General features: G+C 38.3%; 3 protein-coding genes across 3 annotated transcripts in view; 1 reads left to right on the top strand and 2 right to left on the bottom strand.

Annotated features, from left to right (window-relative positions):
- Positions 1 to 1,432, bottom strand: part of lmo7a (LIM domain 7a) — a gene marked incomplete at its 5' end in the record, with an annotated part of 54,170 nt that extends 52,738 nt beyond the window's left edge. Inside the window, one exon of the mRNA XM_083889749.1 lies at positions 1,364 to 1,432. Within this exon, the coding sequence (XP_083745875.1) occupies positions 1,364 to 1,432 (69 nt within the window). The remainder of the gene's footprint in view (positions 1 to 1,363) is intronic.
- Positions 1,433 to 3,426: 1,994 nt separating this feature from the next.
- uchl3 (ubiquitin carboxyl-terminal esterase L3 (ubiquitin thiolesterase)) lies at positions 3,427 to 8,298 on the bottom strand. Its single transcript, XM_083889177.1, has 9 exons — positions 8,184 to 8,298; positions 7,990 to 8,001; positions 6,189 to 6,317; positions 5,897 to 6,053; positions 5,558 to 5,643; positions 4,653 to 4,700; positions 4,444 to 4,519; positions 4,255 to 4,313; positions 3,427 to 4,154 (listed from the first exon to the last, which is right to left on the bottom strand). The coding sequence occupies exons 1-9, from the start codon at positions 8,232 to 8,234 to the stop codon at positions 4,068 to 4,070; spliced, it is 705 nt and encodes a 234-aa protein (XP_083745303.1). The 5' UTR covers positions 8,235 to 8,298; the 3' UTR covers positions 3,427 to 4,067.
- Positions 8,299 to 8,927: 629 nt separating this feature from the next.
- On the top strand, positions 8,928 to 12,020 carry commd6 (COMM domain containing 6). Its single transcript, XM_083889175.1, has 7 exons — positions 8,928 to 9,049; positions 10,144 to 10,202; positions 10,540 to 10,605; positions 10,701 to 10,777; positions 10,877 to 11,045; positions 11,151 to 11,303; positions 11,390 to 12,020. Exons 1-7 carry the CDS (start codon positions 9,022 to 9,024, stop codon positions 11,438 to 11,440), a joined length of 603 nt encoding a protein of 200 aa, XP_083745301.1. The 5' UTR covers positions 8,928 to 9,021; the 3' UTR covers positions 11,441 to 12,020.
- Positions 12,021 to 12,318: the final 298 nt, after the last annotated feature.

Genomic DNA, 12,318 nt, shown 5'->3' on the forward strand with positions numbered 1-12,318 from the left:
AAGCATTCAGATTCACCCCTCGTGAAAATTAGAACAATATTTGTTTAGTTACAGCCGCGCGGCAGCTCCACACCACCCTGCTGCGGAGGAGGAGGAGGAGGAGGAGGAGGAGGAGGAGGAGGAGGAGGAGGAGACGATGTGAAATGAGGAAACATAATTGTGTCTGCTTGTAAAGGAGAAAAGAGAAGAACGAGGGTCTGGCTGCAGTCTGCATGGAAACTTGGGATAATTTGACATTTGAAAAGTAAATGAGAGGGACTGTTATTATTGAAAGGGCTGGTGGGTAGTTTTTCTGTGTTGCTCGTCATTTTACACGTTCACTGCTCGCTTTGGAAAAGAAATCACCTGTTGAAATCTACACACTGTATATCATAAACATTGCTTGTGCTTTAATGTGGTTCAGCTTTTTTTTATTTCGATTCATTACAGACACTTAAACTAGCAATTTCAACCTACTTGCTGAAATCATGTGAAACACTAACTCATGAATGTACAGCTGATCTGTTCTAATGAATCCTTCACATGGCTGATAGTAAGTGGAGCCTGAAAAGCCCCCAGGGGTGATAAAGAAGAAAGTGATGAGCAGGTCTAGACAAGATCCGACAATAGTCGTGAATTAGGTGACAGACATTATCGTATCGCGACGACAGAGACAGAGGAGACGAGGAGGCATTGGTTAAAATGCTCAGAGAGAGGAGCCAATAGATTTCTTGTAGCCAAAAAAAAAAAAAGACAGATTGATCTAAGCAGTTTACCCCGAGACATGAGGTTAGAGGTGACACAGATGCCTCCATACCTTTACTGGTGTGTGTGTGGGGCTGTTATCTGGAGCTGGAGGGCAAGCAGCTGAGGAATCTGATCAGCTTTCAGCCATAAATTTAAAGCAACATGCCTTCCAGTGTGGGCTGCACTGAAAGTAAAAGTCAGCTACTTTTTCCACCCAAATATTTCCTAAGTAAACTCACTTTTAGACTCTTCAACCTACATCAGACTCTGTTCAACTCATTCTTTTTAACGTCTTTATATTTTTTATATATTTTTTCTTTTTATACATATGTTTCAGTTTATATTAAGACTGTACATATAATTGCGTGCCTCTTATGTTTCTATCTTGTAACGTATTCTGGAGCTGCTGAACTGTGAATTTCTCTGTGAGATGAATAAAGTATCTATCTATCTATCTATCTATCTATCTATCTATCTATCTATGACCAAATGTGAGAGGATAAAAAGCCACTAAAATTGAGGGAAAGTGGAAAAGGAGCTTCACAGTGATCACCAACAGAAGTCTCCTTATATTGTGTACAACTTACAACCACTTACAAATACTAAAGTAGAAGCTTGACATAGATTTGTTACTCACCTCAATCCATCTCTGCGCCTCCACGAAGGCTTCGTCGCAGGTGATGTTGGACTGTTCCCGCCACTCCATCACAGAAACGTAGTTTTTTCCGACGGTTCAAGTCGAATCTTAACGTCCGTGTGACATTTATGGAAGGACAACTTATTAAAACAATTACGAGCGCACTTAAAACTTGAAAACTCGCTCTCGCCACAGGTGATCACGCGCACACTGCTCATTCATGAAATATGCCTTCTATTGTTCATTTCCAGCGACTCGTCAAAAGAATGAATGCAAGGGTGTTAACAGTCGCGCATTCCACTTCACATCATCTCGCAGCCTCTCACCTGCCCCCTTTTTTCTTTCATCCGACACACCTGAGGTTAAAAGTTTTTTGTTGTTTTTGTTTCGCAGCCTGCGCGCAGTTCTCACTCCACCTTTACGCACTGCTCACTCCAACTTTACGCACTGGCACCGGGGCTCACCTCGTCTGCTGGAGGCTGGATTCTCTCTCCATAAGGTTTATGTTGCGGGAGTTTAGAGGTCGTGGGTTTCCCAAAGCGAGGCCCGTGGACCACCCGCAGCTCTCCACCTTCACACAGTCGACTGCACTGTTAACGTTCCCCCCTCTGTGTGGAAGATTCATTTGACTCCTGGTTTTTCTCTGGATGCACAAGAGTGTAAATCTACACTGAAGGATAATAATAATAATAAGCAGCAACAACAATAATCTCAGACTACAATGAAACCACTCAAAAATAACGACATAAACAACTTTGTGCGGTTCAAAGTGACCACTAATGTCTATGAGGGGGGAAAAAAAAGTTCTTCTACAGGAAGTCCTGCTCTGTCCACTGTCCTGCAATGCCACCCAGTGGTAGACAGGGTGTATTACAGGCGTTGAAAAACAATACAGAAAGCGCAAAACCCCTTAATTTTTTAGTATTAGTAGATGTATATTTAATTTAGAGAATGGGGCAAAGCAGGCATGGCACCAGGGTGAAGTGATAATGGAAAAAAAAAAAAAAAAAAAAAAGACAAATTAATCGATTATATCAAATAAATAGTTCAGGGAGGGTAAATGGCATTATATTAGTGTTTCAAAGTTGCATACACATAAACAACAGGCGCACAGGCCACTTACAAAAGAATATAAATGTAGCTCAGTATTAAATATTATGTTGTATCTATTAAAGGCTTTTGGTCAAAATAAGCAGGGGGAGACACATAGTAAAACTGATTGTGATTCACATTCCTCCTCCGTTCCATTTCAGTACAACATTGCAGAAAGTGTAGTATCCAATAGTTTTGTTGTACGAGTTTTCTATAGATGTACAAAGCTTAAAAAAGAGGGGGAAAGGTACAACAGAGGGTGCTAAGGTCCATTGTATTGCTAAAGTGAGTATTTAATACTCACTTTAGCAATAAAAAGGGACAAACTGCAAAACAGCAACACAGAATTGCTGCTTCCAAAATAACGTGTTCAGGATTTAAAAAAAAAAAAGAAGAATGAAGAATGTTATGTTCTAATATTTTACCTATATTTCGTCCACCACTGTCTTTAGAGCAGTCTCTCAAGAGGTTTGCATGAGTATTTGTCAGTGCAGAGTGGGAGGATTCTCGTGATTCCAAGCAGCTACAGCATCAGCCTGCATGAGTTTATAAACCCAGGTATTAAACCCAAGAGCTTGATCTGTGTGTACAGGTCTGCATTAAGAACTGTAAATAGAGGATTTAAATCAACACACGTACAAACTACTAACAAGTTCTCATTTTATGGAAAAGTTAATGTACAAAAATACATAAAATTAGGGTCTCAACAGTGTGCCATAATATTTGTGCATATTAGTGCATTTTTAGGTGCAGAGGACACTATTGAAACCTTAGTTTTTTCTTCTTCTTCTTCCTCAAAATTAATCACAGTTGAGGGCTTAAGCACGCCCCCTAAACCCATGGATCCGTGTAACCGCATCAAACTTGGTTTAAAATTGCTTTCATGTTCCACTAGGTCTAGTATAAGTATAAACCTAACACCGTCACACAAATGACCAGTGAAAGAAATGGTTGAATACATGTGCCTTTTATTTGACAGAATGTTCAATTCTTGTAGCAAAAACACAGGCACAAACCACAGAGATCTTCAGTCTGCAGCCTCTGACAGACCATGTCAGAGACATTTTTGTATTTAATGTTTTCATAACACCACAAATGCTTCGTTCAATTTCAAAGCAATGACCGAAATGAAAGCCCTACATAACTTTTTTTTCCTTCAGGCATGATGGACTATATGGTCAGAAATGTTAAAGACTACAAACTGTATGCATCTTTAACTCTTAAGAAGTTGATTTCCCTCTGTGACATGATAAAACTGCCTAATTGTCTTTCTTAGTTGAAACCCAAGCAGGCCATGTAAACATTTTAGTGCATTGTCAGTGTATTACGGCTCATATCTATATTAGAGTTGGTGATTTTCTTTAACACTGAATAATTGGAAGATTTTTTTGTGATAGCAAAAATTACTTTGAGTAATATGTTGCACAGCAGCACCAATTTCATCTAATGAACAAAAAAAAATATATAAGTGCTTTAGATTGAAATCCCTGACATTTTATCATTTCTCCCATATCATCCTCTTAAGCACTTTGAAGAAAAATGTACTTTCCACTAAAGTCAGCACTTGAGAATGTTTGGCAGTAATGGTTTCTTTGATTTCTCTAGAGTTTCCTCAGTCTGATTTGGAAAGGGCAATGATGGTGAAACGAACCTCCTGGGGATCCCGAGCCATGAAGAGCTTACACACACCTACAGCATCCTGCAGTGCAATTGAACAGAAGAAAAAAAAGTGATGATCTACAATTCTGCATAAATATATTGTAAAGTAGACGTGTCTGTTTTATTCTGTGATGTCGTACCTCAAGGAAAGTATCCTCTGAAGTTTTCTTGTGGACAATAGGGAAAGGCTTCCTGCCATCTAGGTATAAAACAACAGCTACTTCAACCTGAGTTTTCAAGTCTGCTTACAATAGTTTGTTATGAAATCAAAGTTTTTAGCATCAACAACATGACAAATGACAACAGATACGCAGTTGTGGTCAACTCACCGAGTTCATACAACTGTCCACCAACATTCACAAAAGCTACAAAGTGTAGATTCACTTTCTCATCTAAGCTCGGAGCCTAAATCAAACAAGAGAAAAAAAAAAACACGTTGGCCCGAGGTCATGTGCTTTTACATGAGAACACGTGGCTTTTTTTTTGCCAGAAGCAAACTCAAGACAACAACACAGGTCAATTAAAACTCAATACAAACCTCCGTCTGTCCCTCTTGTGCACTTGATTCATGTGTAACACGTATACTCTGAAAGACAAAGAAAAACTTTTTTTTAACTTATATAGGGCTAAATTTATTTTTTTTTACTACTAAAGACAAAATAATTATTCATATGATGTACTATGTGTAAATGCATGTTTTACACACACATACACAGTGTTTTAGTGTCAGTTAATTAAAATATTTTAAATACATCCTCCATGACCAGCGACAGCGTGATGCCAGTCGTGGACCAGACTACTGTGTTAAATATTGAGATTTTAGACATTTCCCTGGTAATTGTCAGAGATTAATGGGACTGTTAAATATTTTTAAATGATCTACAGTTCAGCACTGTTCGGCTTGATCCTTGTGTCGGAGGTCTCCGAAGCAAAGACTCAAGTCACATGCAGCGGGAGCCTGTGTATATCAGCCTGTGTTACCGCTGCCATTTGTTGAAATGGGCTTGAAAAAAAAACTTTGCAGTGTGCAGTCACTTGATCCAAAACCAAACCAGTTCCAAATTACTGAAGATACTAGTCCTTTCTTGGGAACAAAACTCTCGGCACTCGTTTGCGGGAGCCATGTTATATGTGCATCCGTGTGCATGTCCGGAGGGGAAACAAGTAGGGGAGGTTCCGCACCGAATAATTGATGTCTTTATTTTTTTTAAATCGTCGGGAACAAAAAAACTCTAATTATCACCCAGGCCTAATCTTATAATAAAGACGTTTTGCACAACAGCTGGTAAACCTATTTGCAGTCATTACATACTCTAATGATTCTGTCATAAAAGGGATTAGTAGGAAAAGAAAACATTAGCATAGTCTTTCATGCGTATGTCTCACTGACAACTTCACTGTGCAGACCATGAGCAAAGTTTTACTCTGCAATGTTTTTCCTACCTCATCATTTTCCAGGAAGACGGCCTTTTCCTCTGGGGTCATTTTCAAGGTTTGCTTAATAAACTTCTTCAGGGAGGAATCCGCCCCTGAGGAGAAAGACCAGAGAAAATAAATGAAGGAAAAAGTGTCCGCAGACAAACGTGTTTGGATTATGTGAAATGTTTTCCCGGTATTCACAATAAAATGATTGATTCAAAGCATAATAAACGCAAGATAGTGTTCTGTCAATCACCAGTTGACAGTCATCCTATCCCTCACATGATGAATTTGTTGCTGTGAAGTTGTTTACATTGAAATCTCTCGTCTTTACCACCCTGTGACATGAAAGAAATAACTTGCCGAATTCCAGATGTGCCTGGTTGTTTGCCACCGCATGAATTAACCCAATTGTTCCACAGGCATTTCCAATAGTTTGCTTCATGAAGTAGACGTCAGGCGAAATCTCCTGTCCTTGAGCCTTGAGCTTATCCTCCTCCTTTTGCTTGAATACTTCACACTGAACAGAAACATAGGAGAAGGGAAATGTTTTAACCCTACACATGCTCATGTGTAATAACATGAGACAACATAAGGCTGCATAACTGACACACAGAAGATGCATTTACACCAAAGATGTTGGAATTTAAAGTACCTGCTCTGTCACTGGGAAGAGGAGTAGCACTGCACACACGGGTCTTGGCACCATGCTGAGAAGCTCTGGTTCCAGTCCATACACATCTCCAAACTGCCAGGATGATCTCATTCCCAAAGAACTAACAAACTGCACAAGAAGACCAAGACACATTTACCTCAAAGTGAAGTAAAGTCTTCTGATTATCATTTGAAAAAAAAAAAAAAAAGATTCCAACCTCATGGAAAATGTTACCCTGACAAAAATATTAAACATTTGTCTATATTAAATGCTCAACCATTGGAAAAAAAAGAAATACTTGACTCTTCTCTCCATAATACAGCAAAACCGTGAGCAATTTTATAGATGTTTAATTGTTTCCAACAGTGTTTTTTAATAAATAAAACGTTTTGAAAGTAATGATGGGGAAAACCTTGATACACCCAAGCGAATATTGTTTCATTTATTATTGAAAACTATGTTGACTCAGTCCTTCCCAGAAATGTGAAGCGTCTTTTTCAAACTGTAAAAAAGAAAATAGTTGGGAATACTGCTGTGGTGCTTTTTCATGCATTTACTTTAGGGATGGGACGATACCACTTTTTGTGTTCGGTACACAACACCAGGCATCTACTGATACTCATATAAGTCCAGTACAGTAAGACCATATATGAACTATGAAGCTGTAACATTTGTGAATAACATAATTCCCCAACTGTGTAACAAATACTGTTCCCCCAAAAGGAAGAAATAAGCTTTTTTTTTTTTAATTTATTGCAAAATAAAGCATGCAATATATAGGATTTTTGGATTGTATCAGATTTTACATTTTAAATAGGTCCAATATCCGATCCAGTGATTTTGACCAGTAGCGAACCGGTTATATACACATGAAAAGGGTACAGCAACAGAAGAATATTTTGATATCAACAGAACTGAAAACTACATCACAAACAACAAAACCCCCAGAGTGCTGAATCAGCACCTTTTAATCTGTTTCAATGACAAAAATATGATGATCTATTGCGGGACAGTCGTTACAGAAAACAAGCGCTTATAAACTATGTGTGCCCAATACATTGACAACTGGATTATTTATGTTGATGGTAGGCATGAGACAATATGAAAATATACTGCGACGCTGATATTATTGCAATAACTGTAAAGTTGAGAAAAATAAATACTATTTTCATGTTATGAAGATACTAGGGTTGTTTGCAAGCTTGGGAGCGTTTGCAACACATAACACATTTAATTATCCCAATAATAAAATTCACGTTGATCAACATACTGCTGGTGCTTTTAATTGCATTGTGTAATATTATATATTATCTTTTCTTTGTATACTAATCAAACTCTCCTCATTAACACCACATTGCCTTCTTCTAGTGTACCAGAACAATAATGCTTTGTCTATGATACCACAGTTGGAACAATCCAACCTCCTCAATCTGAGTTTTTGAGAAGTAACTTTACTCTTCTACTAATCGTTATCTAATTGTTATTTTTGTCCGCAGATCATAGATCAACCGCAGGAAATACTGTCAACTTTGTTTATGATTCAAATACCTACTTACAACAACAACATGCTGCTAGCATTACATTCTTGTAACAGTTATGTCACTTTCCTCAATTCCTGTCCATTACCGTTGTGTTTATCAGACAGCAGGACTATTACAGTACATTGTAAAAAATAGTAATGTTATCCTGGATGTAGCATCGCTGCTGCAGGGTAGGCCCTGTGCCCCCCCGTCTGCACGCCACATTGCCGTTGATTATTCAGTCTGAATAGGTGTCACATTCAGTAAGAAGACAAACTCACCTTATTCATGACCTGAAAAGGACAAAGAAAAGACAAAAGTTCAGTAAACTGCTGTTTATATTCAATGAAGCAAACACAACCAACTTCAGCGTTGTTCCTTCAGTTAGCATAAATGCTAGCCGGCAGGCGGCCCACACATGTTTGTGAATGAATGAACTCGACATGAACGAGTCAGAACTATCAACAATACATACTTCTGGATTTGACTCCAGAGGCAGCCAGCGTGGAGAGCGTGGAGAGTCCATTGTGAAGTTAGGGCAGGTGTTTTTAGTAGATAGTCCAGGAGTGAACTGAAACTGATTTACCCAAAAGTCAGTTTGACAACTACTGCAAATCACTTCCGCGTCTGGAAACGGCACAGCTGACATTTCGCAAAACGCGGGGGGGGGCTTGATTATTTATAAGCGATAAACACACTGCGATAAGATCGTCATAGCAAAACATTACATTCAATAAATATTTAGAACTAATATAAAAATAAAATAAAATGCGTTTAAATGGTTCTTTATCAGCGAAAATAAATATTTCTAAAAGGCTACACCAACATTATCCGAATGACAGTGGATCAGTCCAGGGTCAAGGGGGGCGTGTTTTAGAAAGAATCGCAACAGCTGTGTTTTCTCCATTCCATATTTCTTACGGAGTCCCACAAATCATGTTGTAAGTGCGGGGTATTATTATCCTGTGCGTTTTCATTACACGGGTAGATGGAAGAATTGTTATAGCCCAGTGTGATGCGGCCCGCACCGCTCAAATAGTATGTCTGAGGAGGAGCATCACTCTCCGATACAGTAGGTGGCGCTGTGAGCCTTTCACAAGATGCAAACAAAAACAAAGCGGAAGACACCGCTGTCTGATCAGGAAGTGTCTGTCTGTTTGTGTTTGCGTGACACTAGGTCGTCTTGGGGCATCTTCAATAATATGACGATAAACATATGCCGTAACGTTTTTCATTAGGTTGTTAAGCTGAAAACTCCCGATTTTACAAAGCCGTCACTTCGACGACAACATACTAACTGACTGAGAGAGAACATGCCAGCGCCAGAAGAGGATTCGCATGGTAGGTTTTCAAAATGTGCAGCTAAATGTTCACTGCGGATTGTAGTTTCACCACAAAGATTAAAAGGCTATATTTTGATTTTTGCACCGTATATCATTCAGAGACTACATGGTAACTTACTTGATAACGTTAGGATTTAGTCATTTTTTTTTTTTTAGAAATGACTTCAATTATACATGAAGTCTTTAAAAGTTTTAAAAGGATCAAAGACAAGGTATAAGATAGTATTAGAACGCCAACGATGTTTCAGTTGAATATCCCTGATATGTTATTTCTTTTATTTACTGCATTCTATGTTATTTGTTTGTGTACTTTCCCCTCTGATGCTGTTTGGTGTTTTCAATGTACATGCTGTACAACAAAATAAAACAAAATTTAAAAACATTAACCCCCTCCCAGAGATGGTTTACTTGCCTTATACCTAAGCCCTCGATGTTACCTTTGCTCAAAATAATTGCAGACCTCACAGAACATATAAATCCTGTATTGTCATTGCACAGTGTAAAATGAAATCAACTAGTTCCCCAGTACTAAACAACAGTTATCAAGAGGACAGACAATAATCAATCTGCTTAAAAAAGAAAATAAGGGGCAAAGAAAACATGAAAAGTTGCCACTGCTACCTGGAGATATACACCATGTTGTATACTATATTATATATATTATAAGTTATTTTGTCCGTAAAATGTCTAGTATGAAACAAATCATACATATGTGGGTAATTTGTTTAATTAAGTTTTTGCTGTTTTTATTATATATCTTATTCTTCTGTCTTGCTGTGCTGTATATATCTTACTATAGTTGTTTACCCTGTTTTCTACTATCTTGTTATTGCTGTCCTGAATATTTAGGAATCTACTGAATAAGGCATTTAACTGAGATTATTAGGTCAAAAGGAACTGACGACTTTGGACTGTACATTCATGTATGAAGTGCTTTACATCACAATTGCTTTTGTGATCGCAGTGGCTTGCCTTCTTTTGTGAAAAGGGCAAGTAGGTGACAGACTGAGTAGCAAAGGCTTGTGACTGCTTGGGCACAGAAATGTGTGGGGAAATCCTCTGATCAGTGATTTGCTTCACTGTGTATTTCAGGCATCATCAAAGTCGTGGACAACATTTGTAGGCTTTCTCCTGATCTTTTAGCTGAAGCGGTGAGTATGAGAATGTGCTGTATAATTATTTAAGTGTGTCTGATATACAAAGTAGAAATGCCACGATGTTGTTATCCTCTCTTATTTGTTTCATTGCCATAAGCAGCATGATTCAGGCTTCTACGCACGTCACATTTTTAAGCATGTCCTACTATGGGCTGAAGGTCAAGTGCAGCAAACCTAGGAGTGAGATAAACAACTGGATATGAAATATAGTATAATGGTGATCACCATAGTGCTGTTAGCTGCCACGCACTGTACAAGTTACACAAGATGAATTGTTGTTGCCATAGAGGCTCTCCTCTTCTCCTGATAACTAATCTTTTAATCTCAACAGTGTCAGCCCATTCTGACTCATCTTCAGGGGAAGACTAGAGGAGTTGATTCAGCTGAATTGTCTGATGTGAGTCAGTATATATATTTTTTTAACTCATAGTAACCTATCATCCAAAGTTCCTCTTTTTAATGACATGTTTATGTTTTTGTTCCTCTGAGCAGACATTTCAGAGAGCTGGAGTCAGACTTGACTATGAGGCTCTGCACAGTATTATCAGATTTCTGCTGTTGACATTCAGGTGTGTTGATGTTATTAGTATATTTTTATACCATCAAAGGCCAAATCATTCATACACAAGCACAAAGTTAGAGTTGAGTGTTAACATTTATATCACCAGGTCAGCTGGGAAAAACAACCTCTCTGGAGATGACCTTGTGTCGAGGCTTGAAGAAGGAAGTAACAATTGGTCCAAAGCTTCCCTTCAGGTGGTACACAGGTTGTGGAGTGAACACGGCACACTGGTACGTGCTCAGCAGGAGGTTCACGCCATGCTCAGCATTGGCCAGGTAGGTACACATTTAATGAAGGAAAGTAGATACTCATGTTCTAATGTTTGTTTCTTTGCTGGCGACCTTCATGCGTAAAATGTTTGTTTTGCTGTTTCTGTCTAGATAGTGGACATGCAGTGGAAGCTTGGTATGGCAGTGAGCTCAGACACCTGCCGATCGCTCAACTCCCCATACGTGTGTCTTCTGCTGAAGATCGTTGAGCCCTCGGGTCATATTTGTCAGAAGTCTTTTGAAATGACCATTCCACAATTCCAGGTCTGTCTTTATGTATGTTAATGTAATGTTAGTGTCATTTATCACTGGCTTCATTATTATGAAATTGTTTTCTTTATAATCTGCAGAATTTACACAAGCAGTTCAAGGAGATGGCAGCTGTTATGGACACTGTATGAGGGCTGGAAAGAAATTTAAGTGTGTGCTGCAATGATTTCCCAGTTTACATGCAACTAATGGAAGAGCAGAGCGACAAATAACAAGTTATTCTTCGGACTCCTACTCATGAATGTTGTCTCTTTAAATGCCAACAGTGTAACTGAAAACGTCCTAATCCAGGTATCAGAGATGTAATTCATACGTGCACTACTAATACTACAAAACAATGTCAAACCTATCTGTGCTCCATTTGGTAATTACTTAAATAATGCACCAACATTGATATTGTCTGTCTTTGTACTAGCATTATTATAACAATGACATCATAATGTTACTAGTTTGTCGCGCTTTGTTTTGTTGTTTTACACTCTGTTGTGTGCTATAGTTTCAGATCATGTATAGAGTTTCATATCAGCTTTGCAGCTCAGTTATTAGTTTGAAAGGCGTGTGAAGTAAAATGGTCCATATTAACTTTAAAAAAAAAAAACCATTTCTGTCTTTAATGTCTACATGTTTTTTATTACCACTGTGCCTGAACTAACCTTTGACTTTTTATGTTTGTGTTCCATCCTGACTTTGATTTGTGAAGTAATAAATACAATTTTAAACGTCATTGTTTGGTTACTTTGATCCCAGCTGCACATCTCAGTGCAAATCAAAGTTAAAAACAATCATACCCATAATTCATTTGAGTAAATAATGCCCACTGTCTATCATCTGATTGCTGTGAATGAAAATAAAGAGTTGTATATCCTTATGCTCTGTGACACTTTTTTTGTCTGATGCCAAAATCACCACCTACTGATATATGTCTTTTACCCATTTCAAACAAGTGAGCTGTTCGTAACACAATCTCAGAAACAGTGTAGCAGCCCTCAGTCTTTCATGCATGCGTTAG

The sequence above is a fragment of the Microchirus variegatus genome (assembly GCF_963457635.1).
Source record: "Microchirus variegatus genome assembly, chromosome: 5".
Classification (NCBI taxonomy): Eukaryota; Metazoa; Chordata; class Actinopteri; order Pleuronectiformes; family Soleidae; genus Microchirus; species Microchirus variegatus.

Excerpts from the sequence above, each read along its gene's own strand:
- uchl3 (XM_083889177.1), bottom strand. The coding sequence starts at position 8,234 with ATGGACTCTCCACGCTCTCCACGCTGGCTGCCTCTGGAGTCAAATCCA. Across the intron at positions 5,644-5,896 it reads CCAGGCACATCTGGAATTCG|GGGCGGATTCCTCCCTGAAG; the intron begins GCAAGTTATTTC and ends CTTTCTCCTCAG. Across the intron at positions 4,520-4,652 it reads CACAAGAGGGACAGACGGAG|GCTCCGAGCTTAGATGAGAA; the intron begins GTTTGTATTGAG and ends TGTTTGATTTAG.
- commd6 (XM_083889175.1), top strand. The coding sequence starts at position 9,022 with ATGCCAGCGCCAGAAGAGGATTCGCATG. Across the intron at positions 9,050-10,143 it reads GCCAGAAGAGGATTCGCATG|GCATCATCAAAGTCGTGGAC; the intron begins GTAGGTTTTCAA and ends TGTGTATTTCAG. Across the intron at positions 11,304-11,389 it reads TGACCATTCCACAATTCCAG|AATTTACACAAGCAGTTCAA; the intron begins GTCTGTCTTTAT and ends TATAATCTGCAG.